The 27,387-nt window shown below is 40.2% G+C and overlaps 1 protein-coding gene across 7 annotated transcripts in view; it reads right to left on the reverse strand.

Moving 5' to 3' along the window:
• Positions 1-22,932: 22,932 nt before the first annotated feature.
• Positions 22,933-27,387, reverse strand: part of LOC111077337 (polypyrimidine tract-binding protein 1) — a 159,876-nt gene continuing 155,421 nt past the window's right edge. For 6 of the 7 annotated variants that reach the window (XM_022371567.2, XM_022371565.2, XM_022371568.2 and 3 more), the window contains 3 exons: positions 23,931-24,147; positions 23,235-23,312; positions 22,933-23,156 (listed from right to left, as the gene is read on the reverse strand). In XM_022371567.2, coding sequence (XP_022227259.1) covers positions 23,024-23,156; positions 23,235-23,312; positions 23,931-24,147 — 428 coding nt within the window. In that variant the 3' untranslated portion in view covers positions 22,933-23,023. Of the gene's footprint in view, positions 23,157-23,234; positions 23,313-23,930; positions 24,148-27,387 lie in introns of those variants that run through there. The other variant, XR_005967489.1, reaches the window with a different exon arrangement.

A 27,387-nucleotide genomic window follows, 5' to 3' on the forward strand; every position in this document is an offset into this window, starting at 1 on the left:
CCGCCGCTCAAATGGCAGAAAACCGTTAAATTCAAATCTGAGGTACCAGGCGAACAGCAATCAGCAGAAGGTCGCTGGTTTTTTTAATTTCTTGTTTTTTCTTGTTTCTCTTTGTATTTCGTTGCTCTCTTTGTTCGATCTAATTTCTCTCATTTTCTGCCTCCACTTTCCGCCGCTCAAATGTCAGAAAACCTTTAAATTCAAATCTGAGGTACCAGGCGAACAGCAATCAGCAGAAGGTCGCTGGTTTTTTTAATTTCTCGTTTTTTCTTGTTTCTCTTTGTATTTCGTTGCTCTCTTTGTTCGATCTAATTTCTCTCATTTTCTGCCTCCACTTTCCGCCGCTCAAATGGCAGAAAACCGTTAAATTCAAATCTGAGGTACCAGGCGAACAGCAATCAGCAGAAGGTCGCTGGTTTTTTTAATTTCTTGTTTTTTCTTGTTTCTCTTTGTATTTCGTTGCTCTCTTTGTTCGATCTAATTTCTCTCATTTTCTGCCTCCACTTTCCGCCGCTCAAATGGCAGAAAACCTTTAAATTCAAATCTGAGGTACCAGGCGAACAGCAATCAGCAGAAGGTCGCTGGTTTTTTTAATTTCTCGTTTTTTCTTGTTTCTCTTTGTATTTCGTTGCTCTCTTTGTTCGATCTAATTTCTCTCATTTTCTGCCTCCACTTTCCGCCGCTCAAATGGCAGAAAACCGTTAAATTCAAATCTGAGGTACCAGGCGAACAGCAATCAGCAGAAGGTCGCTGGTTTTTTTAATTTCTCGTTTTTTCTTGTTTCTCTTTGTATTTCGTTGCTCTCTTTGTTCGATCTAATTTCTCTCATTTTCTGCCTCCACTTTCCGCCGCTCAAATGGCAGAAAACCGTTAAATTCAAATCTGAGGTACCAGGCGAACAGCAATCAGCAGAAGGTCGCTGGTTTTTTTAATTTCTCGTTTTTTCTTGTTTCTCTTTGTATTTCGTTGCTCTCTTTGTTCGATCTAATTTCTCTCATTTTCTGCCTCCACTTTCCGCCGCTCAAATGGCAGAAAACCGTTAAATTCAAATCTGAGGTACCAGGCGAACAGCAATCAGCAGAAGGTCGCTGGTTTTTTTAATTTCTCGTTTTTTCTTGTTTCTCTTTGTATTTCGTTGCTCTCTTTGTTCGATCTAATTTCTCTCATTTTCTGCCTCCACTTTCCGCCGCTCAAATGGCAGAAAACCGTTAAATTCAAATCTGAGGTACCAGGCGAACAGCAATCAGCAGAAGGTCGCTGGTTTTTTTAATTTCTCGTTTTTTCTTGTTTCTCTTTGTATTTCGTTGCTCTCTTTGTTCGATCTAATTTCTCTCATTTTCTGCCTCCACTTTCCGCCGCTCAAATGGCAGAAAACCGTTAAATTCAAATCTGAGGTACCAGGCGAACAGCAATCAGCAGAAGGTCGCTGGTTTTTTTAATTTCTCGTTTTTTCTTGTTTCTCTTTGTATTTCGTTGCTCTCTTTGTTCGATCTAATTTCTCTCATTTTCTGCCTCCACTTTCCGCCGCTCAAATGGCAGAAAACCTTTAAATTCAAATCTGAGGTACCAGGCGAACAGCAATCAGCAGAAGGTCGCTGGTTTTTTTAATTTCTTGTTTTTTCTTGTTTCTCTTTGTATTTCGTTGCTCTCTTTGTTCGATCTAATTTCTCTCATTTTCTGCCTCCACTTTCCGCCGCTCAAATGGCAGAAAACCGTTAAATTCAAATCTGAGGTACCAGGCGAACAGCAATCAGCAGAAGGTCGCTGGTTTTTTTAATTTCTCGTTTTTTCTTGTTTCTCTTTGTATTTCGTTGCTCTCTTTGTTCGATCTAATTTCTCTCATTTTCTGCCTCCACTTTCCGCCGCTCAAATGTCAGAAAACCTTTAAATTCAAATCTGAGGTACCAGGCGAACAGCAATCAGCAGAAGGTCGCTGGTTTTTTTAATTTCTCGTTTTTTCTTGTTTCTCTTTGTATTTCGTTGCTCTCTTTGTTCGATCTAATTTCTCTCATTTTCTGCCTCCACTTTCCGCCGCTCAAATGGCAGAAAACCGTTAAATTCAAATCTGAGGTACCAGGCGAACAGCAATCAGCAGAAGGTCGCTGGTTTTTTTAATTTCTCGTTTTTTCTTGTTTCTCTTTGTATTTCGTTGCTCTCTTTGTTCGATCTAATTTCTCTCATTTTCTGCCTCCACTTTCCGCCGCTCAAATGGCAGAAAACCGTTAAATTCAAATCTGAGGTACCAGGCGAACAGCAATCAGCAGAAGGTCGCTGGTTTTTTTAATTTCTCGTTTTTTCTTGTTTCTCTTTGTATTTCGTTGCTCTCTTTGTTCGATCTAATTTCTCTCATTTTCTGCCTCCACTTTCCGCCGCTCAAATGGCAGAAAACCGTTAAATTCAAATCTGAGGTACCAGGCGAACAGCAATCAGCAGAAGGTCGCTGGTTTTTTTAATTTCTCGTTTTTTCTTGTTTCTCTTTGTATTTCGTTGCTCTCTTTGTTCGATCTAATTTCTCTCATTTTCTGCCTCCACTTTCCGCCGCTCAAATGGCAGAAAACCGTTAAATTCAAATCTGAGGTACCAGGCGAACAGCAATCAGCAGAAGGTCGCTGGTTTTTTTAATTTCTTGTTTTTTCTTGTTTCTCTTTGTATATCGTTGCTCTCTTTGTTCGATCTAATTTCTCTCATTTTCTGCCTCCACTTTCCGCCGCTCAAATGGCAGAAAACCGTTAAATTCAAATCTGAGGTACCAGGCGAACAGCAATCAGCAGAAGGTCGCTGGTTTTTTTAATTTCTCGTTTTTTCTTGTTTCTCTTTGTATTTCGTTGCTCTCTTTGTTCGATCTAATTTCTCTCATTTTCTGCCTCCACTTTCCGCCGCTCAAATGGCAGAAAACCGTTAAATTCAAATCTGAGGTACCAGGCGAACAGCAATCAGCAGAAGGTCGCTGGTTTTTTTAATTTCTCGTTTTTTCTTGTTTCTCTTTGTATTTCGTTGCTCTCTTTGTTCGATCTAATTTCTCTCATTTTCTGCCTCCACTTTCCGCCGCTCAAATGGCAGAAAACCGTTAAATTCAAATCTGAGGTACCAGGCGAACAGCAATCAGCAGAAGGTCGCTGGTTTTTTTAATTTCTCGTTTTTTCTTGTTTCTCTTTGTATTTCGTTGCTCTCTTTGTTCGATCTAATTTCTCTCATTTTCTGCCTCCACTTTCCGCCGCTCAAATGGCAGAAAACCGTTAAATTCAAATCTGAGGTACCAGGCGAACAGCAATCAGCAGAAGGTCGCTGGTTTTTTTAATTTCTCGTTTTTTCTTGTTTCTCTTTGTATTTCGTTGCTCTCTTTGTTCGATCTAATTTCTCTCATTTTCTGCCTCCACTTTCCGCCGCTCAAATGGCAGAAAACCGTTAAATTCAAATCTGAGGTACCAGGCGAACAGCAATCAGCAGAAGGTCGCTGTTTTTTTTAATTTCTCGTTTTCTCTTGTTTCTCTTTGTATTTCGTTGCTCTCTTTGTTCGATCTAATTTCTCTCATTTTCTGCCTCCACTTTCCGCCGCTCAAATGGCAGAAAACCGTTAAATTCAAATCTGAGGTACCAGGCGAACAGCAATCAGCAGAAGGTCGCTGGTTTTTTTAATTTCTTGTTTTTTCTTGTTTCTCTTTGTATATCGTTGCTCTCTTTGTTCGATCTAATTTCTCTCATTTTCTGCCTCCACTTTCCGCCGCTCAAATGGCAGAAAACCGTTAAATTCAAATCTGAGGTACCAGGCGAACAGCAATCAGCAGAAGGTCGCTGGTTTTTTTAATTTCTCGTTTTTTCTTGTTTCTCTTTGTATTTCGTTGCTCTCTTTGTTCGATCTAATTTCTCTCATTTTCTGCCTCCACTTTCCGCCGCTCAAATGGCAGAAAACCGTTAAATTCAAATCTGAGGTACCAGGCGAACAGAAATCAGCAGAAAGTCGCTGGTTTTTTTAATTTCTCGTTTTCTCTTGTTTCTCTTTGTATTTCGTTGCTCTCTGTTTTCGATATAATTTCTCTCATTTTCTGCCTCCACTTTCCGCCGCTCAAATGGCAGAATACCGTTAAATTCAAATCTGAGGTACCAGGCGAACAGCAATCAGCAGAAGGTCGCTGGTTTTTTTAATTTCTTGTTTTTTCTTGTTTCTCTTTGTATTTCGTTGCTCTCTTTGTTCGATCTAATTTCTCTCATTTTCTGCCTCCACTTTCCGCCGCTCAAATGGCAGAAAACCGTTAAATTCAAATCTGAGGTACCAGGCGAACAGCAATCAGCAGAAGGTCGCTGGTTTTTTTAATTTCTCTTTTTTTCTCTGTTTCTCTTTGTATTTCGTTGCTCTCTTTGTTCGATCTAATTTCTCTCATTTTCTGCCTCCACTTTCCGCCGCTCAAATGGCAGAAAACCGTTTAAATTCAAATCTGAGGTACCAGGCGAACAGCAATCAGCAGAAGGTCGCTGGTTTTTTTAATTTCTCGTTTTTTCTTGTTTCTCTTTGTATTTCGTTGCTCTCTTTGTTCGATCTAATTTCTCTCATTTTCTGCCTCCACTTTCCGCCGCTCAAATGGCAGAAAACCGTTAAATTCAAATCTGAGGTACCAGGCGAACAGCAATCAGCAGAAGGTCGCTGGTTTTTTTAATTTCTCGTTTTTTCTTGTTTCTCTTTGTATTTCGTTGCTCTCTTTGTTCGATCTAATTTCTCTCATTTTCTGCCTCCACTTTCCGCCGCTCAAATGGCAGAAAACCGTTAAATTCAAATCTGAGGTACCAGGCGAACAGCAATCAGCAGAAGGTCGCTGGTTTGTTTTAATTTCTCGTTTTTTCTTGTTTCTCTTTGTATTTCGTTGCTCTCTTTGTTCGATCTAATTTCTCTCATTTTCTGCCTCCACTTTCCGCCGCTCAAATGGCAGAAAACCGTTAAATTCAAATCTGAGGTACCAGGCGAACAGCAATCAGCAGAAGGTCGCTGGTTTTTTTAATTTCTCGTTTTTTCTTGTTTCTCTTTGTATTTCGTTGCTCTCTTTGTTCGATCTAATTTCTCTCATTTTCTGCCTCCACTTTCCGCCGCTCAAATGGCAGAAAACCGTTAAATTCAAATCTGAGGTACCAGGCGAACAGCAATCAGCAGAAGGTCGCTGGTTTTTTTAATTTCTCGTTTTTTCTTGTTTCTCTTTGTATTTCGTTGCTCTCTTTGTTCGATCTAATTTCTCTCATTTTCTGCCTCCACTTTCCGCCGCTCAAATGGCAGAAAACCGTTAAATTCAAATCTGAGGTACCAGGCGAACAGCAATCAGCAGAAGGTCGCTGGTTTTTTTAATTTCTCGTTTTTTCTTGTTTCTCTTTGTATTTCGTTGCTCTCTTTGTTCGATCTAATTTCTCTCATTTTCTGCCTCCACTTTCCGCCGCTCAAATGGCAGAAAACCGTTAAATTCAAATCTGAGGTACCAGGCGAACAGCAATCAGCAGAAGGTCGCTGGTTTTTTAAATTTCTCGTTTTTTCTTGTTTCTCTTTGTATTTCGTTGCTCTCTTTGTTCGATCTAATTTCTCTCATTTTCTGCCTCCACTTTCCGCCGCTCAAATGGCAGAAAACCGTTAAATTCAAATCTGAGGTACCAGGCGAACAGCAATCAGCAGAAGGTCGCTGGTTTTTTTAATTTCTCGTTTTTTCTTGTTTCTCTTTGTATTTCGTTGCTCTCTTTGTTCGATCTAATTTCTCTCATTTTCTGCCTCCACTTTCCGCCGCTCAAATGGCAGAAAACCTTTAAATTCAAATCTGAGGTACCAGGCGAACAGCAATCAGCAGAAGGTCGCTGGTTTTTTTAATTTCTCGTTTTTTCTTGTTTCTCTTTGTATTTCGTTGCTCTCTTTGTTCGATCTAATTTCTCTCATTTTCTGCCTCCACTTTCCGCCGCTCAAATGGCAGAAAACCGTTAAATTCAAATCTGAGGTACCAGGCGAACAGCAATCAGCAGAAGGTCGCTGGTTTTTTTAATTTCTCGTTTTTTCTTGTTTCTCTTTGTATTTCGTTGCTCTCTTTGTTCGATCTAATTTCTCTCATTTTCTGCCTCCACTTTCCGCCGCTCAAATGGCAGAAAACCGTTAAATTCAAATCTGAGGTACCAGGCGAACAGCAATCAGCAGAAGGTCGCTGGTTTTTTTAATTTCTTGTTTTTTCTTGTTTCTCTTTGTATATCGTTGCTCTCTTTGTTCGATCTAATTTCTCTCATTTTCTGCCTCCACTTTCCGCCGCTCAAATGGCAGAAAACCGTTAAATTCAAATCTGAGGTACCAGGCGAACAGCAATCAGCAGAAGGTCGCTGGTTTTTTTAATTTCTCGTTTTTTCTTGTTTCTCTTTGTATTTCGTTGCTCTCTTTGTTCGATCTAATTTCTCTCATTTTCTGCCTCCACTTTCCGCCGCTCAAATGGCAGAAAACCGTTAAATTCAAATCTGAGGTACCAGGCGAACAGCAATCAGCAGAAGGTCGCTGTTTTTTTTAATTTCTCGTTTTCTCTTGTTTCTCTTTGTATTTCGTTGCTCTCTTTGTTCGATCTAATTTCTCTCATTTTCTGCCTGCACTTTCCGCCGCTCAAATGGCAGAAAACCGTTAAATTCAAATCTGAGGTACCAGGCGAACAGCAATCAGCAGAAGGTCGCTGGTTTTTTTAATTTCTTGTTTTTTCTTGTTTCTCTTTGTATTTCGTTGCTCTCTTTGTTCGATCTAATTTCTCTCATTTTCTGCCTCCACTTTCCGCCGCTCAAATGGCAGAAAACCGTTAAATTCAAATCTGAGGTACCAGGCGAACAGCAATCAGCAGAAGGTCGCTGGTTTTTTTAATTTCTCGTTTTTTCTTGTTTCTCTTTGTATTTCGTTGCTCTCTTTGTTCGATCTAATTTCTCTCATTTTCTGCCTCCACTTTCCGCCGCTCAAATGGCAGAAAACCGTTAAATTCAAATCTGAGGTACCAGGCGAACAGCAATCAGCAGAAGGTCGCTGGTTTTTTTAATTTCTCGTTTTTTCTTGTTTCTCTTTGTATTTCGTTGCTCTCTTTGTTCGATCTAATTTCTCTCATTTTCTGCCTCCACTTTCCGCCGCTCAAATGGCAGAAAACCGTTAAATTCAAATCTGAGGTACCAGGCGAACAGCAATCAGCAGAAGGTCGCTGGTTTTTTTAATTTCTCGTTTTTTCTTGTTTCTCTTTGTATTTCGTTGCTCTCTTTGTTCGATCTAATTTCTCTCATTTTCTGCCTCCACTTTCCGCCGCTCAAATGGCAGAAAACCGTTAAATTCAAATCTGAGGTACCAGGCGAACAGCAATCAGCAGAAGGTCGCTGGTTTTTTTAATTTCTCGTTTTTTCTTGTTTCTCTTTGTATTTCGTTGCTCTCTTTGTTCGATCTAATTTCTCTCATTTTCTGCCTCCACTTTCCGCCGCTCAAATGTCAGAAAACCTTTAAATTCAAATCTGAGGTACCAGGCGAACAGCAATCAGCAGAAGGTCGCTGGTTTTTTTAATTTCTCGTTTTTTCTTGTTTCTCTTTGTATTTCGTTGCTCTCTTTGTTCGATCTAATTTCTCTCATTTTCTGCCTGCACTTTCCGCCGCTCAAATGGCAGAAAACCGTTAAATTCAAATCTGAGGTACCAGGCGAACAGCAATCAGCAGAAGGTCGCTGTTTTTTTTAATTTCTCGTTTTCTTCTTGTTTCTCTTTGTATTTCGTTGCTCTCTTTGTTCGATCTAATTTCTCTCATTTTCTGCCTCCACTTTCCGCCGCTCAAATGGCAGAAAACCGTTAAATTCAAATCTGAGGTACCAGGCGAACAGCAATCAGCAGAAGGTCGCTGGTTTTTTTAATTTCTTGTTTTTTCTTGTTTCTCTTTGTATTTCGTTGCTCTCTTTGTTCGATCTAATTTCTCTCATTTTCTGCCTCCACTTTCCGCCGCTCAAATGGCAGAAAACCGTTAAATTCAAATCTGAGGTACCAGGCGAACAGCAATCAGCAGAAGGTCGCTGGTTTTTTTAATTTCTCGTTTTTTCTTGTTTCTCTTTGTATTTCGTTGCTCTCTTTGTTCGATCTAATTTCTCTCATTTTCTGCCTCCACTTTCCGCCGCTCAAATGGCAGAAAACCGTTAAATTCAAATCTGAGGTACCAGGCGAACAGAAATCAGCAGAAGGTCGCTGGTTTTTTTAATTTCTCGTTTTTTCTTGTTTCTCTTTGTATTTCGTTGCTCTCTTTGTTCGATCTAATTTCTCTCATTTTCTGCCTCCACTTTCCGCCGCTCAAATGGCAGAAAACCGTTAAATTCAAATCTGAGGTACCAGGCGAACAGCAATCAGCAGAAGGTCGCTGGTTTTTTTAATTTCTTGTTTTTTCTTGTTTCTCTTTGTATTTCGTTGCTCTCTTTGTTCGATCTAATTTCTCTCATTTTCTGCCTCCACTTTCCGCCGCTCAAATGGCAGAAAACCGTTAAATTCAAATCTGAGGTACCAGGCGAACAGCAATCAGCAGAAGGTCGCTGGTTTTTTTAATTTCTCGTTTTTTCTTGTTTCTCTTTGTATTTCGTTGCTCTCTTTGTTCGATCTAATTTCTCTCATTTTCTGCCTCCACTTTCCGCCGCTCAAATGGCAGAAAACCGTTAAATTCAAATCTGAGGTACCAGGCGAACAGCAATCAGCAGAAGGTCGCTGGTTTTTTTTAATTTCTCGTTTTTTCTTGTTTCTCTTTGTATTTCGTTGCTCTCTTTGTTCGATCTAATTTCTCTCATTTTCTGCCTGCACTTTCCGCCGCTCAAATGGCAGAAAACCGTTAAATTCAAATCTGAGGTACCAGGCGAACAGCAATCAGCAGAAGGTCGCTGGTTTTTTTAATTTCTTGTTTTTTCTTGTTTCTCTTTGTATTTCGTTGCTCTCTTTGTTCGATCTAATTTCTCTCATTTTCTGCCTCCACTTTCCGCCGCTCAAATGGCAGAAAACCGTTAAATTCAAATCTGAGGTACCAGGCGAACAGCAATCAGCAGAAGGTCGCTGGTTTTTTTAATTTCTCGTTTTTTCTTGTTTCTCTTTGTATTTCGTTGCTCTCTTTGTTCGATCTAATTTCTCTCATTTTCTGCCTCCACTTTCCGCCGCTCAAATGGCAGAAAACCGTTAAATTCAAATCTGAGGTACCAGGCGAACAGCAATCAGCAGAAGGTCGCTGGTTTTTTTAATTTCTCGTTTTTTCTTGTTTCTCTTTGTATTTCGTTGCTCTCTTTGTTCGATCTAATTTCTCTCATTTTCTGCCTCCACTTTCCGCCGCTCAAATGGCAGAAAACCGTTAAATTCAAATCTGAGGTACCAGGCGAACAGCAATCAGCAGAAGGTCGCTGGTTTTTTTAATTTCTCGTTTTTTCTTGTTTCTCTTTGTATTTCGTTGCTCTCTTTGTTCGATCTAATTTCTCTCATTTTCTGCCTCCACTTTCCGCCGCTCAAATGGCAGAAAACCGTTAAATTCAAATCTGAGGTACCAGGCGAACAGCAATCAGCAGAAGGTCGCTGGTTTTTTTAATTTCTCGTTTTTTCTTGTTTCTCTTTGTATTTCGTTGCTCTCTTTGTTCGATCTAATTTCTCTCATTTTCTGCCTCCACTTTCCGCCGCTCAAATGGCAGAAAACCGTTAAATTCAAATCTGAGGTACCAGGCGAACAGCAATCAGCAGAAGGTCGCTGGTTTTTTTAATTTCTCGTTTTTTCTTGTTTCTCTTTGTATTTCGTTGCTCTCTTTGTTCGATCTAATTTCTCTCATTTTCTGCCTCCACTTTCCGCCGCTCAAATGTCAGAAAACCTTTAAATTCAAATCTGAGGTACCAGGCGAACAGCAATCAGCAGAAGGTCGCTGGTTTTTTTAATTTCTCGTTTTTTCTTGTTTCTCTTTGTATATCGTTGCTCTCTTTCTTCGATCTAATTTCTCTCATTTTCTGCCTCCACTTTCCGCCGCTCAAATGGCAGAAAACCGTTAAATTCAAATCTGAGGTACCAGGCGAACAGCAATCAGCAGAAGGTCGCTGGTTTTTTTAATTTCTCGTTTTTTCTTGTTTCTCTTTGTATTTCGTTGCTCTCTTTGTTCGATCTAATTTCTCTCATTTTCTGCCTCCACTTTCCGCCGCTCAAATGGCAGAAAACCGTTAAATTCAAATCTGAGGTACCAGGCGAACAGCAATCAGCAGAAGGTCGCTGGTTTTTTTAATTTCTCTTCGTTGCTCTTTTCTCTTTGTATTTCGTTGCTCTCTTTGTTCGATCTAATTTCTCTCATTTTCTGCCTCCACTTTCCGCCGCTCAAATGGCAGAAAACCGTTAAATTCAAATCTGAGGTACCAGGCGAACAGCAATCAGCAGAAGGTCGCTGGTTTTTTTAATTTCTCGTTTTTTCTTGTTTCTCTTTGTATTTCGTTGCTCTCTTTGTTCGATCTAATTTCTCTCATTTTCTGCCTCCACTTTCCGCCGCTCAAATGGCAGAAAACCGTTAAATTCAAATCTGAGGTACCAGGCGAACAGCAATCAGCAGAAGGTCGCTGGTTTTTTTAATTTCTCGTTTTTTCTTGTTTCTCTTTGTATTTCGTTGCTCTCTTTGTTCGATCTAATTTCTCTCATTTTCTGCCTCCACTTTCCGCCGCTCAAATGGCAGAAAACCGTTAAATTCAAATCTGAGGTACCAGGCGAACAGCAATCAGCAGAAGGTCGCTGGTTTTTTTAATTTCTCGTTTTTTCTTGTTTCTCTTTGTATTTCGTTGCTCTCTTTGTTCGATCTAATTTCTCTCATTTTCTGCCTCCACTTTCCGCCGCTCAAATGGCAGAAAACCGTTAAATTCAAATCTGAGGTACCAGGCGAACAGCAATCAGCAGAAGGTCGCTGGTTTTTTTTAATTTCTCGTTTTTTCTTGATTCTCTTTGTATTTCGTTGCTCTCTTTGTTCGATCTAATTTCTCTCATTTTCTGCCTCCACTTTCCGCCGCTCAAATGGCAGAAAACCGTTAAATTCAAATCTGAGGTACCAGGCGAACAGCAATCAGCAGAAGGTCGCTGGTTTTTTTAATTTCTCGTTTTTTCTTGTTTCTCTTTGTATTTCGTTGCTCTCTTTGTTCGATCTAATTTCTCTCATTTTCTGCCTCCACTTTCCGCCGCTCAAATGGCAGAAAACCGTTAAATTCAAATCTGAGGTACCAGGCGAACAGCAATCAGCAGAAGGTCGCTGGTTTTTTTAATTTCTCGTCGTTTTTCTTTTCTCTTTGTATTTCGTTGCTCTCTTTGTTCGATCTAATTTCTCTCATTTTCTGCCTCCACCTTCCGCCGCTCAAATGGCAGAAAACCGTTAAATTCAAATCTGAGGTACCAGGCGAACAGCAATCAGCAGAAGGTCGCTGGTTTTTTTAATTTCTCGTTTTTTCTTGTTTCTCTTTGTATTTCGTTGCTCTCTTTGTTCGATCTAATTTCTCTCATTTTCTGCCTCCACTTTCCGCCGCTCAAATGGCAGAAAACCGTTAAATTCAAATCTGAGGTACCAGGCGAACAGCAATCAGCAGAAGGTCGCTGGTTTTTTTAATTTCTCGTTTTTTCTTGTTTCTCTTTGTATTTCGTTGCTCTCTTTGTTCGATCTAATTTCTCTCATTTTCTGCCTGCACTTTCCGGAGCTCAAATGGCAGAAAACCGTTAAATTCAAATCTGAGGTACCAGGCGAACAGCAATCAGCAGAAGGTCGCTGGTTTTTTTAATTTCTCGTTTTTGCTTGTTTCTCTTTGTATTTCGTTGCTCTCTTTGTTCGATCTAATTTCTCTCATTTTCTGCCTCCACTTTCCGCCGCTCAAATGGCAGAAAACCGTTAAATTCAAATCTGAGGTACCAGGCGAACAGCAATCAGCAGAAGGTCGCTGGTTTTTTTAATTTCTCGTTTTTTCTTGTTTCTCTTTGTATTTCGTTGCTCTCTTTGTTCGATCTAATTTCTCTCATTTTCTGCCTCCACTTTCCGCCGCTCAAATGGCAGAAAACCGTTAAATTCAAATCTGAGGTACCAGGCGAACAGCAATCAGCAGAAGGTCGCTGGTTTTTTTAATTTCTCGTTTTTTCTTGTTTCTCTTTGTATTTCGTTGCTCTCTTTGTTCGATCTAATTTCTCTCATTTTCTGCCTCCACTTTCCGCCGCTCAAATGGCAGAAAACCGTTAAATTCAAATCTGAGGTACCAGGCGAACAGCAATCAGCAGAAGGTCGCTGGTTTTTTTAATTTCTCGTTTTTTCTTGTTTCTCTTTGTATTTCGTTGCTCTCTTTGTTCGATCTAATTTCTCTCATTTTCTGCCTCCACTTTCCGCCGCTCAAATGGCAGAAAACCGTTAAATTCAAATCTGAGGTACCAGGCGAACAGCAATCAGCAGAAGGTCGCTGGTTTTTTTAATTTCTCGTTTTTTCTTGTTTCTCTTTGTATTTCGTTGCTCTCTTTGTTCGATCTAATTTCTCTCATTTTCTGCCTCCACTTTCCGCCGCTCAAATGGCAGAAAACCGTTAAATTCAAATCTGAGGTACCAGGCGAACAGCAATCAGCAGAAGGTCGCTGGTTTTTTTAATTTCTCGTTTTTTCTTGTTTCTCTTTGTATTTCGTTGCTCTCTTTGTTCGATCTAATTTCTCTCATTTTCTGCCTGCACTTTCCGCCGCTCAAATGGCAGAAAACCGTTAAATTCAAATCTGAGGTACCAGGCGAACAGCAATCAGCAGAAGGTCGCTGGTTTTTTTAATTTCTCGTTTTTTCTTGTTTCTCTTTGTATTTCGTTGCTCTCTTTGTTCGATCTAATTTCTCTCATTTTCTGCCTCCACTTTCCGCCGCTCAAATGGCAGAAAACCGTTAAATTCAAATCTGAGGTACCAGGCGAACAGCAATCAGCAGAAGGTCGCTGGTTTTTTTAATTTCTCGTTTTTTCTTGTTTCTCTTTGTATTTCGTTGCTCTCTTTGTTCGATCTAATTTCTCTCATTTTCTGCCTCCACTTTCCGCCGCTCAAATGGCAGAAAACCGTTAAATTCAAATCTGAGGTACCAGGCGAACAGCAATCAGCAGAAGGTCGCTGGTTTTTTTAATTTCTCGTTTTTTCTTGTTTCTCTTTGTATTTCGTTGCTCTCTTTGTTCGATCTAATTTCTCTCATTTTCTGCCTCCACTTTCCGCCGCTCAAATGGCAGAAAACCGTTAAATTCAAATCTGAGGTACCAGGCGAACAGCAATCAGCAGAAGGTCGCTGGTTTTTTTAATTTCTCGTTTTTTCTTGTTTCTCTTTGTATTTCGTTGCTCTCTTTGTTCGATCTAATTTCTCTCATTTTCTGCCTCCACTTCCGCCGCTCAAATGGCAGAAAACCGTTAAATTCAAATCTGAGGTACCAGGCGAACAGCAATCAGCAGAAGGTCGCTGGTTTTTTTACTTTCTCGTTTTTTCTTGTTTCTCTTTGTATTTCGTTGCTCTCTTTGTTCGATCTAATTTCTTTCATTTTCTGCCTCCACTTTCCGCCGCTCTAATGGCAGAAAACCGTTAAATTCAAATCTGAGGTACCAGGCGAACAGCAATCAGCAGAAGGTCGCTGGTTTTTTTAATTTCTCGTTTTTTCTTGTTTCTCTTTGTATTTCGTTGCTCTCTTTGTTCGATCTAATTTCTCTCATTTTCTGCCTCCACTTTCCGCCGCTCAAATGGCAGAAAACCGTTAAATTCAAATCTGAGGTACCAGGCGAACAGCAATCAGCAGAAGGTCGCTGGTTTTTTTAATTTCTCGTTTTTTCTTGTTTCTCTTTGTATTTCGTTGCTCTCTTTGTTCGATCTAATTTCTCTCATTTTCTGCCTCCACTTTCCGCCGCTCAAATGGCAGAAAACCGTTAAATTCAAATCTGAGGTACCAGGCGAACAGCAATCAGCAGAAGGTCGCTGGTTTTTTTAATTTCTCGTTTTTTCTTGTTTCTCTTTGTATTTCGTTGCTCTCTTTGTTCGATCTAATTTCTCTCATTTTCTGCCTCCACTTTCCGCCGCTCAAATGGCAGAAAACCGTTAAATTCAAATCTGAGGTACCAGGCGAACAGCAATCAGCAGAAGGTCGCTGGTTTTTTTAATTTCTCGTTTTTTCTTGTTTCTCTTTGTATTTCGTTGCTCTCTTTGTTCGATCTAATTTCTCTCATTTTCTGCCTCCACTTTCCGCCGCTCAAATGGCAGAAAACCGTTAAATTCAAATCTGAGGTACCAGGCGAACAGCAATCAGCAGAAGGTCGCTGGTTTTTTTAATTTCTCGTTTTTTCTTGTTTCTCTTTGTATTTCGTTGCTCTCTTTGTTCGATCTAATTTCTCTCTTTTTCTGCCTCCACTTTCCGCCGCTCAAATGGCAGAAAACCGTTAAATTCAAATCTGAGGTACCAGGCGAACAGCAATCAGCAGAAGGTCGCTGGTTTTTTTAATTTCTCGTTTTTTCTTGTTTCTCTTTGTATTTCGTTGCTCTCTTTGTTCGATCTAATTTCTCTCATTTTCTGCCTCCACTTTCCGCCGCTCAAATGGCAGAAAACCGTTAAATTCAAATCTGAGGTACCAGGCGAACAGCAATCAGCAGAAGGTCGCTGGTTTTTTTAATTTCTCGTTTTTTCTTGTTTCTCTTTGTATTTCGTTGCTCTCTTTGTTCGATCTAATTTCTCTCATTTTCTGCCTCCACTTTCCGCCGCTCAAATGGCAGAAAACCGTTAAATTCAAATCTGAGGTACCAGGCGAACAGCAATCAGCAGAAGGTCGCTGGTTTTTACTTTCTCGTTTTTTTCTTGTTTCTCTTTGTATTTCGTTGCTTTTTTTGTTCGATCTAATTTCTCTCATTTTCTGCCTCCACTTTCCGTCGCTCAAATGGCAGAAAACCGTTAAATTCAAATCTGAGGTACCAGGCGAACAGCAATCAGCAGAAGGTCGCTGGTTTTTTTAATTTCTCGTTTTTTTCTTGTTTCTCTTTGTATTTCGTTGCTTTTTTTGTTCGATCTAATTTCTCTCATTTTCTGCCTCCACTTTCCGTCGCTCAAATGGCAGAAAACCGTTAAATTCAAATCTGAGGTACCAGGCGAACAGCAATCAGCAGAAGGTCGCTGGTTTTTTTAATTTCTCGTTTTTTCTTGTTTCTCTTTGTATTTCGTTGCTCTCTTTGTTCGATCTAATTTCTCTCATTTTCTGCCTCCACTTTCCGCCGCTCAAATGGCAGAAAACCGTTAAATTCAAATCTGAGGTACCAGGCGAACAGCAATCAGCAGAAGGTCGCTGGTTTTTTTAATTTCTCGTTTTTTCTTGTTTCTCCTTGTATTTCGTTGCTCTCTTTGTTCGATCTAATTTCTCTCATTTTCGGCCTCCACTTTCCGCTGCTCAAATGGCAGAAAACCGTTAAATTCAAATCTGAGGTACCAGGCGAACAGCAATCACCAGAAGGTCGCTGGTTTTTTTAATTTCTCGTTTTTTCTTGTTTCTCTTTGTATTTCGTTGCTCTCTTTGTTCGATCTAATTTCTCTCATTTTCTGCCTCCACTTTCCGCCGCTCAAATGGCAGAAAACCGTTAAATTCGAATCTGACGTACCAGGCGAACAGCAATCAGCAGAAGGTCGCTGGTTTTTTTAATTTCTCGTTTTTTCTTGTTTCTCCTTGTATTTCGTTGCTCTCTTTGTTCGATCTAATTTCTCTCATTTTCGGCCTCCACTTTCCGCTGCTCAAATGGCAGAAAACCGTTAAATTCAAATCTGAGGTACCAGGCGAACAGCAATCACCAGAAGGTCGCTGGTTTTTTAATTTCTCGTTTTTACTTGTTTCTCTTTGTATTTGGTTGCTCTCTTTGTTCGATCTAATTTCTCTCATTTTCTGCCTCCACTTTCCGCCGCTCAAATGTCAGAAAACCGTTAAATTCAAATCTGAGGTACCAGGCGAACAGCAATCAGCAGAAGGTCGCTGGTTTTTTTAATTTCTCGTTTTTTCTTGTTTCTCTTTGTATTTCGTTGCTCTCTTTGTTCGATCTAATTCTCTCATTTTCTGCCTCCACTTTCCGCCGCTCAAATGGCAGAAAACCGTTAAATTCAAATCTGAGGTACCAGGCGAACAGCAATCAGCAGAAGGTCGCTGGTTTTTTTAATTTCTCCTTTTTTCTTGTTTCTCTTTGTATTTCGTGATTTGTGGTAAAAGTGGATGTGTGTAAAGCAGAGAAGGAAACGTTTCCGACCTCATAAAGTATATATATTCTTGATCAGCATCAATAGCCGAGTCTCTGTCTGTGTGTCCATCTGTCCGTGTTGTTTGTCGACTAGATCTCAGAGACTATAAGAGCTAGAGCAACCAAATTTGGTTTCCAGACGCATGTGATATCACACTGCTACAAGTGTATTTCGAAATTTCGCACCGCCCCCTTCCGCCGAAACAAAAGACGAAAATCTGTGGCAGCCACAATTTTAAAGAAACCAGAAAAGTAAAAGCGTAATATCGTAGAAAATGGCCATATCTACCAGATTTCCGAATCTTAATCAGATCAGATCATTATTATAGCCAGAATAAATAAATTAATTTTCAGTTGCTTCCCCCACCTCCTCCGGCACGAGACAAGTTACTCATTCTCTTTCTCGCTCGCACACACTCTGCCCGCTGCTGTGCGTGACCTTTGCGGAAAAGATGTAGAATCTAGATGTAGATAACCGATGTAGCAAAAAAATGTAAAAGGTTAAATTTTTTAAAATTCTACATAAATCATAAGCTCACAAGTTTTTATACTGCCTTAGGACGGGTATAAAAGTAGAGTCACGTCCACAGAAGCGACTCACACGTTCCGTTTCGTTCTAAATTATAAATTTGTATTTTAAAATATATAAAATATAATGTATCCGGCAGCTCAAACCCCATTTGTTGTCCAACACAGAAGTTGAAGAAAAAGTCTATTTTTTTAATGATTTGAATCATTTTTATTTTATATTTATTTCTCAAATATTTTCAATAATAATTAATATTATAATAATTAATTAATTAATGCTTGTAACATAACAAATATTCATTTCATATCATTGCAATCTCAACGCTGCGCCCAGTTGAATGTCTCAATACCAGCGCCGCAGCCTGCAGATCTGCTCACACTTCCCTTAGTTACGTCCTGCCTCCTGTCGTCAGTTTACTCATTAGTTCTAAGTATCTTCAGCTCGGCAAAATGCTCAATTCGTTCGTACATTTCGCTTTGTGCCATCAAATTCAATCGCATTATGAAAATGTATCTTAAGTTTGTTTAAAAATTAATTAAGAGTCGCGTAGCTGCTGTTTGTTGGATGTTAATTCATTTTGTTTGACGTTTCATGCGCTGGTTTTGTTTGTTTCTGCTGTTGCAGATGCAGTTGCAGTTTCTTCCTTGCAATCGCAATACATTTAAATATATCAATACACATTAGTTTGTTTTTTTTTTTTGTTTCTTTTATATACAATACACATAAGAGATTTGTAGTAAAATTTGGTGAGAAAAATCTTGCATTACATAAACATCGCCGTTTTGTTTTGTTTCGTTTCATTTTGTTTTGTTTACTTTTTCTTTTAGAGCGTAAAATGATTATTCTTGTTGTATTACCTTTAAGTTGTACAATTAGAGAGCACAAAAGTTTCAAAGTGGTTTGCTTGGTGTATAATTAAAAATTTGATTCAAGAGATGTTTTCAACTTTGATTGTTTCGCGTGTGTCTATTCGCAGTTGGGCTAGTTAAGCAGTTAAGAGTCGAGATCTAGGGCAGATTTGCTAAGCTTTCTCAGTTACAACGATCGATATACAGATAGTTAGCCGTTGGCTGTGTGGGTGTGGCTGTGGCTGTGGTGAGAAAGTGACTGACATTATTCTCCATAAAAAAACTTCCTGAAGACTGGGTACCAAATACTAGAACCAATTAGACGGCTGGCCATTCGCCACTTCATATCCCCTCGTTTATTCCCCTCCTTCTGAGTTGTATTTTTTGTATTATTTTAAACTTGGACCCTATTTAAATTTTGCAATAATGCCTGACTAATGCTAAAGCCGCACCAGATATTCACAAGTGATAGACAGACCAAGGAAATCCAACTTCAATAAAAAGCGAGTGTTAAAGTAAAGCGGCAATTGATTGGTAAGGTAATCGAATTAAAATATTGACTTTATGTGTGTGTACATATTAAATTCACTGCTGCAATTTATCTCGGTTAGTTAAATATGTTTTAATCATTTATCAGTTTTACTAAAAGTAGGAACTTCTGCCTGTTGTCAACTGTTTGCTGTACTCGTACTATGGTTGGTATGTTTGGTATGTGTAAGTGCGTGTGAGTGTCTCGGGAACACAATTCAAATGCAAAGAAATAAGTTCTGTGTAAAAGTAGCACGTAGAACACATCCAGATTTCGCTAACTATAAACATATGTATATGTATATATTGTATATTAGTTGTATACGTTTGTCTAATTGTACAAAACAAATGAACAAAACCATAAACGTAACAACATTTTTGATTGGCGCCTCGTCTCGTCTCCACTTAAAATCATACACAAAATTTCAGCTACTAAAGATACTGGATACCGAGCACAAAAACGCATGAATCTCCCTCCATCTCCCTTCTAAAAACATTCAACAAAAATTGATAACTGTACAATTTAGTATATGCAATTCCACTTGGTTTTTTGTCTTCTGCCAAAACTTCAAACATATTCTCTACGACTTTGGTGCCCCTCCATTAATCCTTAAGTATTACTTTTTCTGACTTTTGCCAAACTAACGATTTGTAAATGTATTCATATATGTAATAATGCCGGGAGCTTCGTCACGGAATCTGTACCAGTGTCGGTGTCGGTGTGGTGTGGTGTGGTGTCTGGTGTGTGCGTGGAACTGAACTGGATTAAGCTGAACTGAAATATTGGTTTGGGGTGCTGTGGGTTGTGTGTGGGTTGGGGCAGTAAAAAAAAGGTGATTGTTTAAAATTAACTACTCATATGTGTCAAACAATGCTGATATGTTTCTGTTCATGTTGTATATGTTGCGCATGTGATTTCAGTAAAACAAAAATGGTTCCTGTTTTGCTCTCCCCATCTCCTACTTTGATTTCCTTTTGGTTCATGTATAGTTTCCATCCTCTGACTGCATTCCGATTTGACTGATCGCTATGTTTCTAATAATTTGCTGCTTGCTGCACTCCTTCTCGATACATTTATATATATATATAGTTATAGCTACAATTACATATAGTACATACACATATATATATATCTGGTTTCTCTAACTGTAAAAGTAGCACGTAAGTATGCAGTATGCATGCAGTATGTCGCACACGTCCACCGATACCTCACAACATATGAACCTGTGCATATACTGGTATATGGTATATATATATATGTAATCCACGATTAGTCTTCAATTTGTTATGCTTCACTTTGCATTTTGGTAAAATCTCGTCTTGCAGCTCGTACTGTACAACTTAAAACTGTTGGCTTCTGTTTTCTGTTTTTATGTTTTAGTTTAGATCTTTTTAGGCTAATGCAATTGTGGGACCCCCTCCGTGGCTCCCCTGATCGTCGCCAGCAATGTCAGTCGAACGAGATCACTTTGACTTTGACAAATGCAACAATTTAGTATGTATTTATGGGATGTACGTTGATTATTCACACCTTTCCTTAGCAGGTTCTCAATTTTAGGTTCCTCAATTAAATTGTAAATTAATTATTAGTTGTGGTTTTCTCTACTTGGTAAAGTAATACTTTTTTTAGTGTACTGTTTTGTCAATTAGCTGCATTCTGCATTCTGCATTGTCTGTTCTGCACATCCTACATACTCCTCTCCTTCGTTCACTTGTGTTTAATTTTTCATTTTATGTACTTTTAAATGTTGCGGTATCTGCTACATTTTACTGTGTATAATTCGTATTCCGATCTTTAAACTGTAGTTTTAGATTCTGTATTAGTTCTATTAATTCGCATGCTGCTTTCTCGGTGTCGTATTCACTATCAACATTTACACGCTGAAGCGCAAAATTGATTCTATATTATCGTTGGGCTAAATATTTGATTACGCTTTGAACGCTTTGAATGCATACCAAAGGACAGCCCCAGGATGCTATGCTGCTCATGATCCCCTTCCCATGCACTCTATATCCATTCTGGATTGTACGAGTATGTAGGTGTAATTGTGTGTGGACTCTGTCTGTGTGTGGTGTGGGTGTGTGTGTGTGTGTGTCTGGCTGTGCATTAGTTTTTTTTCATATACTTATTGTATGTATGTATTGTATGTTTTTGCTTCTGGGGTATGAAGTTGTAGATTAAGTTCGCTAAATACTTGTATGAAATTTTTTTGATTTGTCAAGAGTTCTCAGTTGAAATTCTAGCAGTCGTGGGTTTTGATATAAACGTACGAGTATGTATGTATATTGTATATATAGCATATCATATCGCTTTACCTTGCATCGATGCGCTAACAAAACATGTATATAGTGTATATGGTATATAAGTAGTAGGTAGGTAGACATAGACATAGAGCATTCGTATGTAGTATGATAAATAGGTAGTATAAGGTTAAAGTTAAGTTAGATAGTAAGTTGCATTATGTATATGAAACGCTAGGTGTTGGTGGCTCAAAACGTTCGTTCTTTCTGTAAGCATTCTGTGTTTGCGTGAAAAATGTGGGTTGTGGAGGCTTGTTCAACTATTTTTTTTGTTTTGTTTACCGTGAGCTCCTTTAAAACATTCCGCCCCACCCGTTACGTTACGTTCTGTTCTTTCTGTGCCACTTTCAACCACATTCTGCACCGCTTGCGACTTTTCTGACAACTGTAAATATAGTATTTCAATACGATTTACACTTTTACAATATTTTACTGTTGCTTTTCGTACACGTTTCATATATATATACATATGCATATACATATATATATTTATTCATTCATTTAATTTTTACCTTTTTTTTGTTTTAATTTGTATTGTGATTTGTATGCTTCTCCTGTGTTTCTGTCTCGGTTTTTTTTTGTTTTATTTTTTAGCTTTTGTTAATTTTAAATTACGATCACTGCTACTCATTCTTACTAACTAAATCCATATCAATTAAGTTACAATTAGTTGATTTTTTAACCTTTTTGTGTTTTTTTTCATCTTTTTATTTGTTTTTCTTTTTGTTTGTTCATTTGCGCCAACGTATAAATAATTTCACTTTCTAAATATATATAAACTTTCATATATGAGTGTATCTGTTTGATTTTGTGTGTGTGTGTGTACTCTTTGTGTGTGTGTCGATGTGTTGCATGTGTGTGTGTGTGTGTATGTTGTGGGGTTCTTGTAAAATTATCAAAAAATCATTCAGTTTTGTTTGTTGCTAAAACACGTATATGTCTTTCGTTACTAGTATGCCTATGATTAAATATATAATTACCATTCCTTTTCATTCTTTTGTTTTTTGTTTTTGTTTTCTTGTTGTTTCATTTTGAGATTATACTGTTTCGTAGCTTAAAATTTGTTTAATTTCCTGTTTCATGGTTTGTTGTAGTTCAATACATACTTACACAGATGTATATATATTTGATCCATTTGTGTATAATTTGCGCTAGCTTAACAACATTTACATATACATACACACATAGGGTTTACGTACGCGTTGATTTAACTGCCGTTTAAAAATTATTATTCTCACGTAATCAGTATTCAGTAATCAGTAATGCTAAACAAACAGACGAGAGCTAAGTGCGCCTTCTTGGATATATATATATATATATCATAGATTTTCGCATTGTCCAAGTGGCCGATTTATTTCAACTTATTTCAAATTTAATACATTTTTTTTTTCTCTCAGTTTTGTTCATAAACTCTACTAATCCACTTCACATCTGTTCGCTTCAATGCCTAGGACTCGGTGTGCAATTCGGGACCATCTTCATCTCCACTAAATACTCTCCACTCGTTCGCTAAGTCTAACAAAATGAAAAACATTTAAGAGCTACGTCTATGCGATTCTTGCAATTGATTTGTTTGCATATTTATAAAAAAATTAATGTTAAGTTGCATTCATTTAAAATATAATAACAGCATCATATACATAATAAAAAGTTTTTGCCTTAATTCATTTTTAACATAATTTCTCTTCTCTCTCTCTTTCGTTTCGTTTTGTTTGTTCTTTCTTTCCTTTCTTCTTTCGTTCTGACTTTCTGACGTTTTTTAAAACCAAAACACAGTACAGTGCACTAAAAATATCTCTAATTTACGATCATCATCTATTCTCTTTCATTTAAATTTACTTTTTCCTCTATTCTCGCGTTAAACCTCTTTTTTTTGTTTTGTTTTGTTTTTGTTATATATCCTTTTTTGTTATGCAATGCAATTTACTTACAAACTATAGTTTAAAGTTAAGCTTAAGATACGATGTTGCTGATTGTTTAGTGGGTTGTTTGTTTGTTGTTTGCTTTGTCTGCGTGCGCCGTAAGTTGAAATGCTAATTCCTCATATATAATTTCAGTTTATACTTTTTTATTTATTTAACGTTTAGCATTTTGTTTTCTTATTTTCTTGTTTTCTTTTTTCTGATTTTGATTTCGAAATTTTAGAAATTTAGTTAAGATTACTCTCGGTGTTTGTCCTGTGCCATTCGATATTCGATTGTAACGATTGCGGAACACAGAGTGGACAGATCCTAGGTTAGAGTAATATGCTCATCTGTTTCCTGTTGGTATAGCTCATACATCGATTGTTGCCGCTGGTTGATCGGTTGATCGGTTAGGTTGGATTGGATTGGATTGAGTTGGATTGCATTTATTCGACTTGATTCTATTCGAATGGATTCGGGTTCAGGTTCGGGTTCGGGTGCGGGTTTGGGTTTTGGGGTTCGCCACGTTACGGTGCTTAATCCTCAGTTGAAGTGGGCGTGCATCCTTCTTGTACTACGAATAATAGATTGTATCTGTTGCTGCCAATAGACTTGTAGCTGGTGGTGGTGGTGCACATAGCTGCTGCCGGCACCCAGTCAGGTTCAGTAAACCTGACCACGAATCGGATTCTAGATGTTCGACTTGGAGAAGCTCACGCGCAAATGGTTGGACTCGGACAGCTGGTGGTTGTGCATTTTGATTAGTGCCAGGACGGCCTCCTCCACGGACGACAGCTGCAGCAGCGCCATTTTGCGGTCCTTGCTGCAAGCACAAAAGGTGAAAAGAATCTTCTCGTTAGTCTCTGTCTCCGTCCGCCAAGAGTCAATTCCAATTACTTACGGGAAAAATTTGAATGCTTTGACTTCGAAAGTGTTTGAGGTGAAGGCTTCTTTGATGTCATCCTCGGAGCAGGATGAGCTGTGGGGTGCACGAATGATACATAGGTTAGATTCGGTTTAAAATTAACTGATATCGATTTATGTATGAGCGTTTGGCCCTGTCCCTTGCCCACTGCCTGCTGTGCCTGCTGCTGTGCGGCCCGTTCATTGATATCGTCTCGGCAGGCGCTTCCCCCCCCGTTGGAGCTGCCTCATAAATTTTAGGCAGAGGAGCGCGGTGAGCAGGGAGGTCCTGGCCCCATCCCAACCAGAGGAGCAAACAATGGCCTGGCAGGGCGCTTTGTCATATTTGGCAGACAAGGCGTTGCGGGGCGCCAGCCCCAGAACCAGCCCGGGCTGTTGCTCATAGCGGTAATTGTAATTGCCTTGTCGTGCCCGGCTCCGGGTTTGTGTTCGGGTTTGGGTTTGGGTTCGTTGTGTGCCTGTTATCCTATCAGGCAGTGTCGTGCCGCACCATAGAGCGCCTGCCAACGCCTCATTGACGATGCCGTAGGACAGCACAAACGAAAAAAAAACCGAGCGAACGAACGGGCAGGCGGCAGGCAGGCAGGCAGGCAGGCAGCACCTCCAGCTGTGAGGCATCGGCAACGGCATCTTTAAACGGTTTGCCTGGTGAGTGCCAAGGAACGATACTTACGGAATGTTACTTAAATGCAGTGTCGCCGATGGCGGATAGATGTTCTGGTAGTTCTTGCTGCCGGGCTTCTTGAAGCGGTGCAACGGATTCTGCGAGTAGTCACGTGTCAGGCCCGCGTCCGGCTGTCCCTCCTTCGGCAGCTGCACGGCCTGATGTTTGCTGGCCATGACACGTATCGGCTTGCCCCATAAACGTAATTTATCAAGGTGAGACATGGCTGTAACAAAAGGAACGAGCAAACAAACAAACAAACACGTTAGAATTACTGCACACAATACAAGTTTAGGGGGCAAAGTTTATTTTGTTTTGTGTATTTTTTTTTGGGGCCATATGCTCGTCAAATTGGTGGGCTGTGTATCTGTATCTGTGTATCTGTATATCTGTGACTGCAAATGCAATTTATATGCTGTGCCACAAGCCATAAAATTGTTTTGTGGCGCCACCCCAGACCCATATAGAGCCATCGCCAATAGAGACTCCGTAGCCGGCGCCGCCGCCACTCGTTGAAGTTGAACAAAGTCAGCAATAAGTGCTGGCAAATATTTACATACTTGTGCCAGAGCTCGTAGTTTGTACTGAAAACTGAAATGTAACTGCAACTTTATCAATGTCGATGTCGATGTCGTCTGCCTTTGGTGATTTATACAAGCAGAAATGTAATGTGCTTGCTTGGCCGTAAAAGTATTACAGACCAAACAAAAACTTCGCTTGAGCAGTGCCAGTGCCGGTGCCATCTTCCTGCTACCCATCTCCTTCCCACTTGCAACTCCAGCCAGCAGCTAGCAGCTTCGATTGGATGTTGGACCGTGGGACTGTTGCCTTATTTCTCATAACACCTGCGGCACACACACAGCATTCAGAACTGCATGTGCTGCAATGCCTTTGCCATGGCCAGAGGCAGCCGTACTTAAATACAGTTCAATTTCCACTTCCACTTCCATTTCGTTTTTCGTATTCGTTTTCGATTTCAATTTCGATTACTTTCTTTTTATTTAATTTCAGTTCACTCTGCCCACATCCCCAACCCCCCAATAGCGTCGTACCATGCCCTTTGTGCCGCATCATGCAAAGGCTTAGTCCACGCAAGTGTCCAAGGCGCTGGATATCCTTTTTCTCAATTTCATTTGCCGTGCATTATATTAATAAATTATATAGCATTTTATCATTGTAGGAGCAGTTGTCACGATTTGGTTTCGGAAGGGAATGGCAGCTGGGAGATGGGATTGGAAATGGGGTTGGGCCTGCTCTGTTTTATTGTTAAGTAATATGCTTACTCAGCCGTTTATTGTTCGCCTAATGGATTAAATGATTTTACAAAAAATAAAAAAAAATAAACCACAGGCCCAGGAATATAATAAATTGTAAAATAAGAGAAGGAAGTAGCAGCAGCGGCAGCAGCAGTGACAAAGGCTGTGGGCCCTGGTGCTCATATGCGACCTAAACACTTTTTTTTTTTTTGTTCTTTCCTTGTTTCGTTGTCGTTGTATGACAAACACTTGTAATAAAGATTAATGCGCAGGCGAGACACTTGCCCCAAAGAAGGGGGAGAGACGAGCCGCCGCCAACTTTGCCTACGAGCCGCAAAGTGTTGCAGCTGCTGCTGCTGTTGCTGCTGCTGGCTTTGGCTTTGGATGGGGGGTCTAGTGCCGGAACTGTGCCCCAACTCAAAAAGTATCTCAAACTTTTAATTACGAGGCTGACAGCAGCAGCAGCAGCAGCAATAGGAACAACAACAACAACAAATCATTATTAACTTGCAAAAACAAAGAAGCAAAAGGAGTTGCACACGCACAGCTGAGCACAGAGGTCCCAAAAAGTAAGTGAAATGACTCGTGGCTGGAGGGAGAGCTCTGAGAGGGTCTCTGGCTCTGGCTCTGTCTCTGCCTCTGCTCTGTTTTATGCATGAAGTTCTTGGTTTAAGACTTTTAAGCATCCCCATACACTTGGGACACTACCCAGAGGACTCGGAGTTGTTTGCTCCGGAAGCAGCGGCGGCTCAGGTGAGGCAGGAGTTTACGGTGGGGGGTGTAAGGTAACTGTGTGCTGTGCGTGTGTGTGCCTGCCTGCCTGGTTTGTGAGAGAACTCAATTGTAACTTTCATGATTTGAACGATTAATGTCCGGCAATGCCTTGACTATGATCTATAGCTCTGCACTTGCCAGACACTTTATTATCTCTGGCTCGTAAACTATGCAAAACATCCTCTGCGAGTCGTTTCCCCTCACCGTAATTAATTGTGAGCACCAACCGACGGACCGAAGGACCGACGGACCGACTGAGTGCCGGTCGCCAAGTCATTCAAACAGTCACTTAGCATTGTCAAACAGTCAGGGGAGGGAGAAAGGGCCGCTCCACAGCACCATAGCCCCAGAGATCTGCCAAAACTTTCACAAAACTCTACTCGTATTTCCAGGGCAGCAGCCAGACACAGACACCCGAGATTCCACATGGCGTATGCGTAATGGACCATAATATATATGGCCATAGAATGTTGCCAACATATGTCTGCGCGTGTGTGTGTGCGCCAGTGTGTGTGCGCGTGTTTGTTTGCTTTTATTGTAAATGCCTTTATGCGTATGCTTATGCAAAATATTTGGTAGTAATTTGTACGAAATAACAGAAGCTGCAAATTTATTTACGCAAAATTCCCCACTATGAGTGGAATGGAATGGAGCGGTGCGGAGAAAGAGCAGTCATGCAGGAGACAGGTGGCAGGCAGGCAGGCCATGGAATCACGCAGGCATTCGCAGTAGACGACAGCTGCTGGGAGTGTGCCAATAAATTTGTGGGCGACTGTGTCTGTCCTATACATAGTTTTGTAATAAGTTGCCCAAAAACTTAATCCCGCCCAGCAACCATTTCAGTTCCCGTTCCACCACAGTCCATTCCCAGCCTCTCTACTCCCTCGACTCCGATTTCCTGCTGCTATTACAATATCCCTGCACACTCCCGCACACACACACACACCTCAGGCTGGACGTGGCTTAGGTTTCGGGGAGGTGCTTGGGCTCCTTGCCCATGCTTATTGTTTTTTCATTGTGTGTTTTAGTCTATTTTTGCCTCTGTCTTTGCCTTCTGATTGCTGTCGCACTTTGTTTCGGCCGAGTTGTGTCTCCGTGTCCATTCTATATCGTTCGCTACACCCTCCTGCCCGTTGCCATCACCACCCGGTGTTGTCTCCCATTTTGCTGTTGACTTCACTTACAAAAAGTTTTTTGCGCCTTTACGCTGTAATTCGTATGCTGAGTGTGCAATTGTAGCCGTATTTTGTGGGGAACTGGACGCTCACACCCGACACAAGGACAGCTCCCCCACACCTTCAATGGCATAACGCACAGCACCTTACGAGACACTTTCCTATGCATGAGTGGGTGGGTGGGTGAGTGGGTGGCTGACCCTGGACAGCTGCTGTTCCCTGCTCCGTGCTACCCGAGCTACCCATGCTTCCAGTTGCCTG

The sequence above is a fragment of the Drosophila obscura genome, unplaced genomic scaffold (assembly GCF_018151105.1).
Source record: "Drosophila obscura isolate BZ-5 IFL unplaced genomic scaffold, ASM1815110v1 contig_150, whole genome shotgun sequence".
NCBI lineage: Eukaryota > Metazoa > Arthropoda > Insecta > Diptera > Drosophilidae > Drosophila > Drosophila obscura.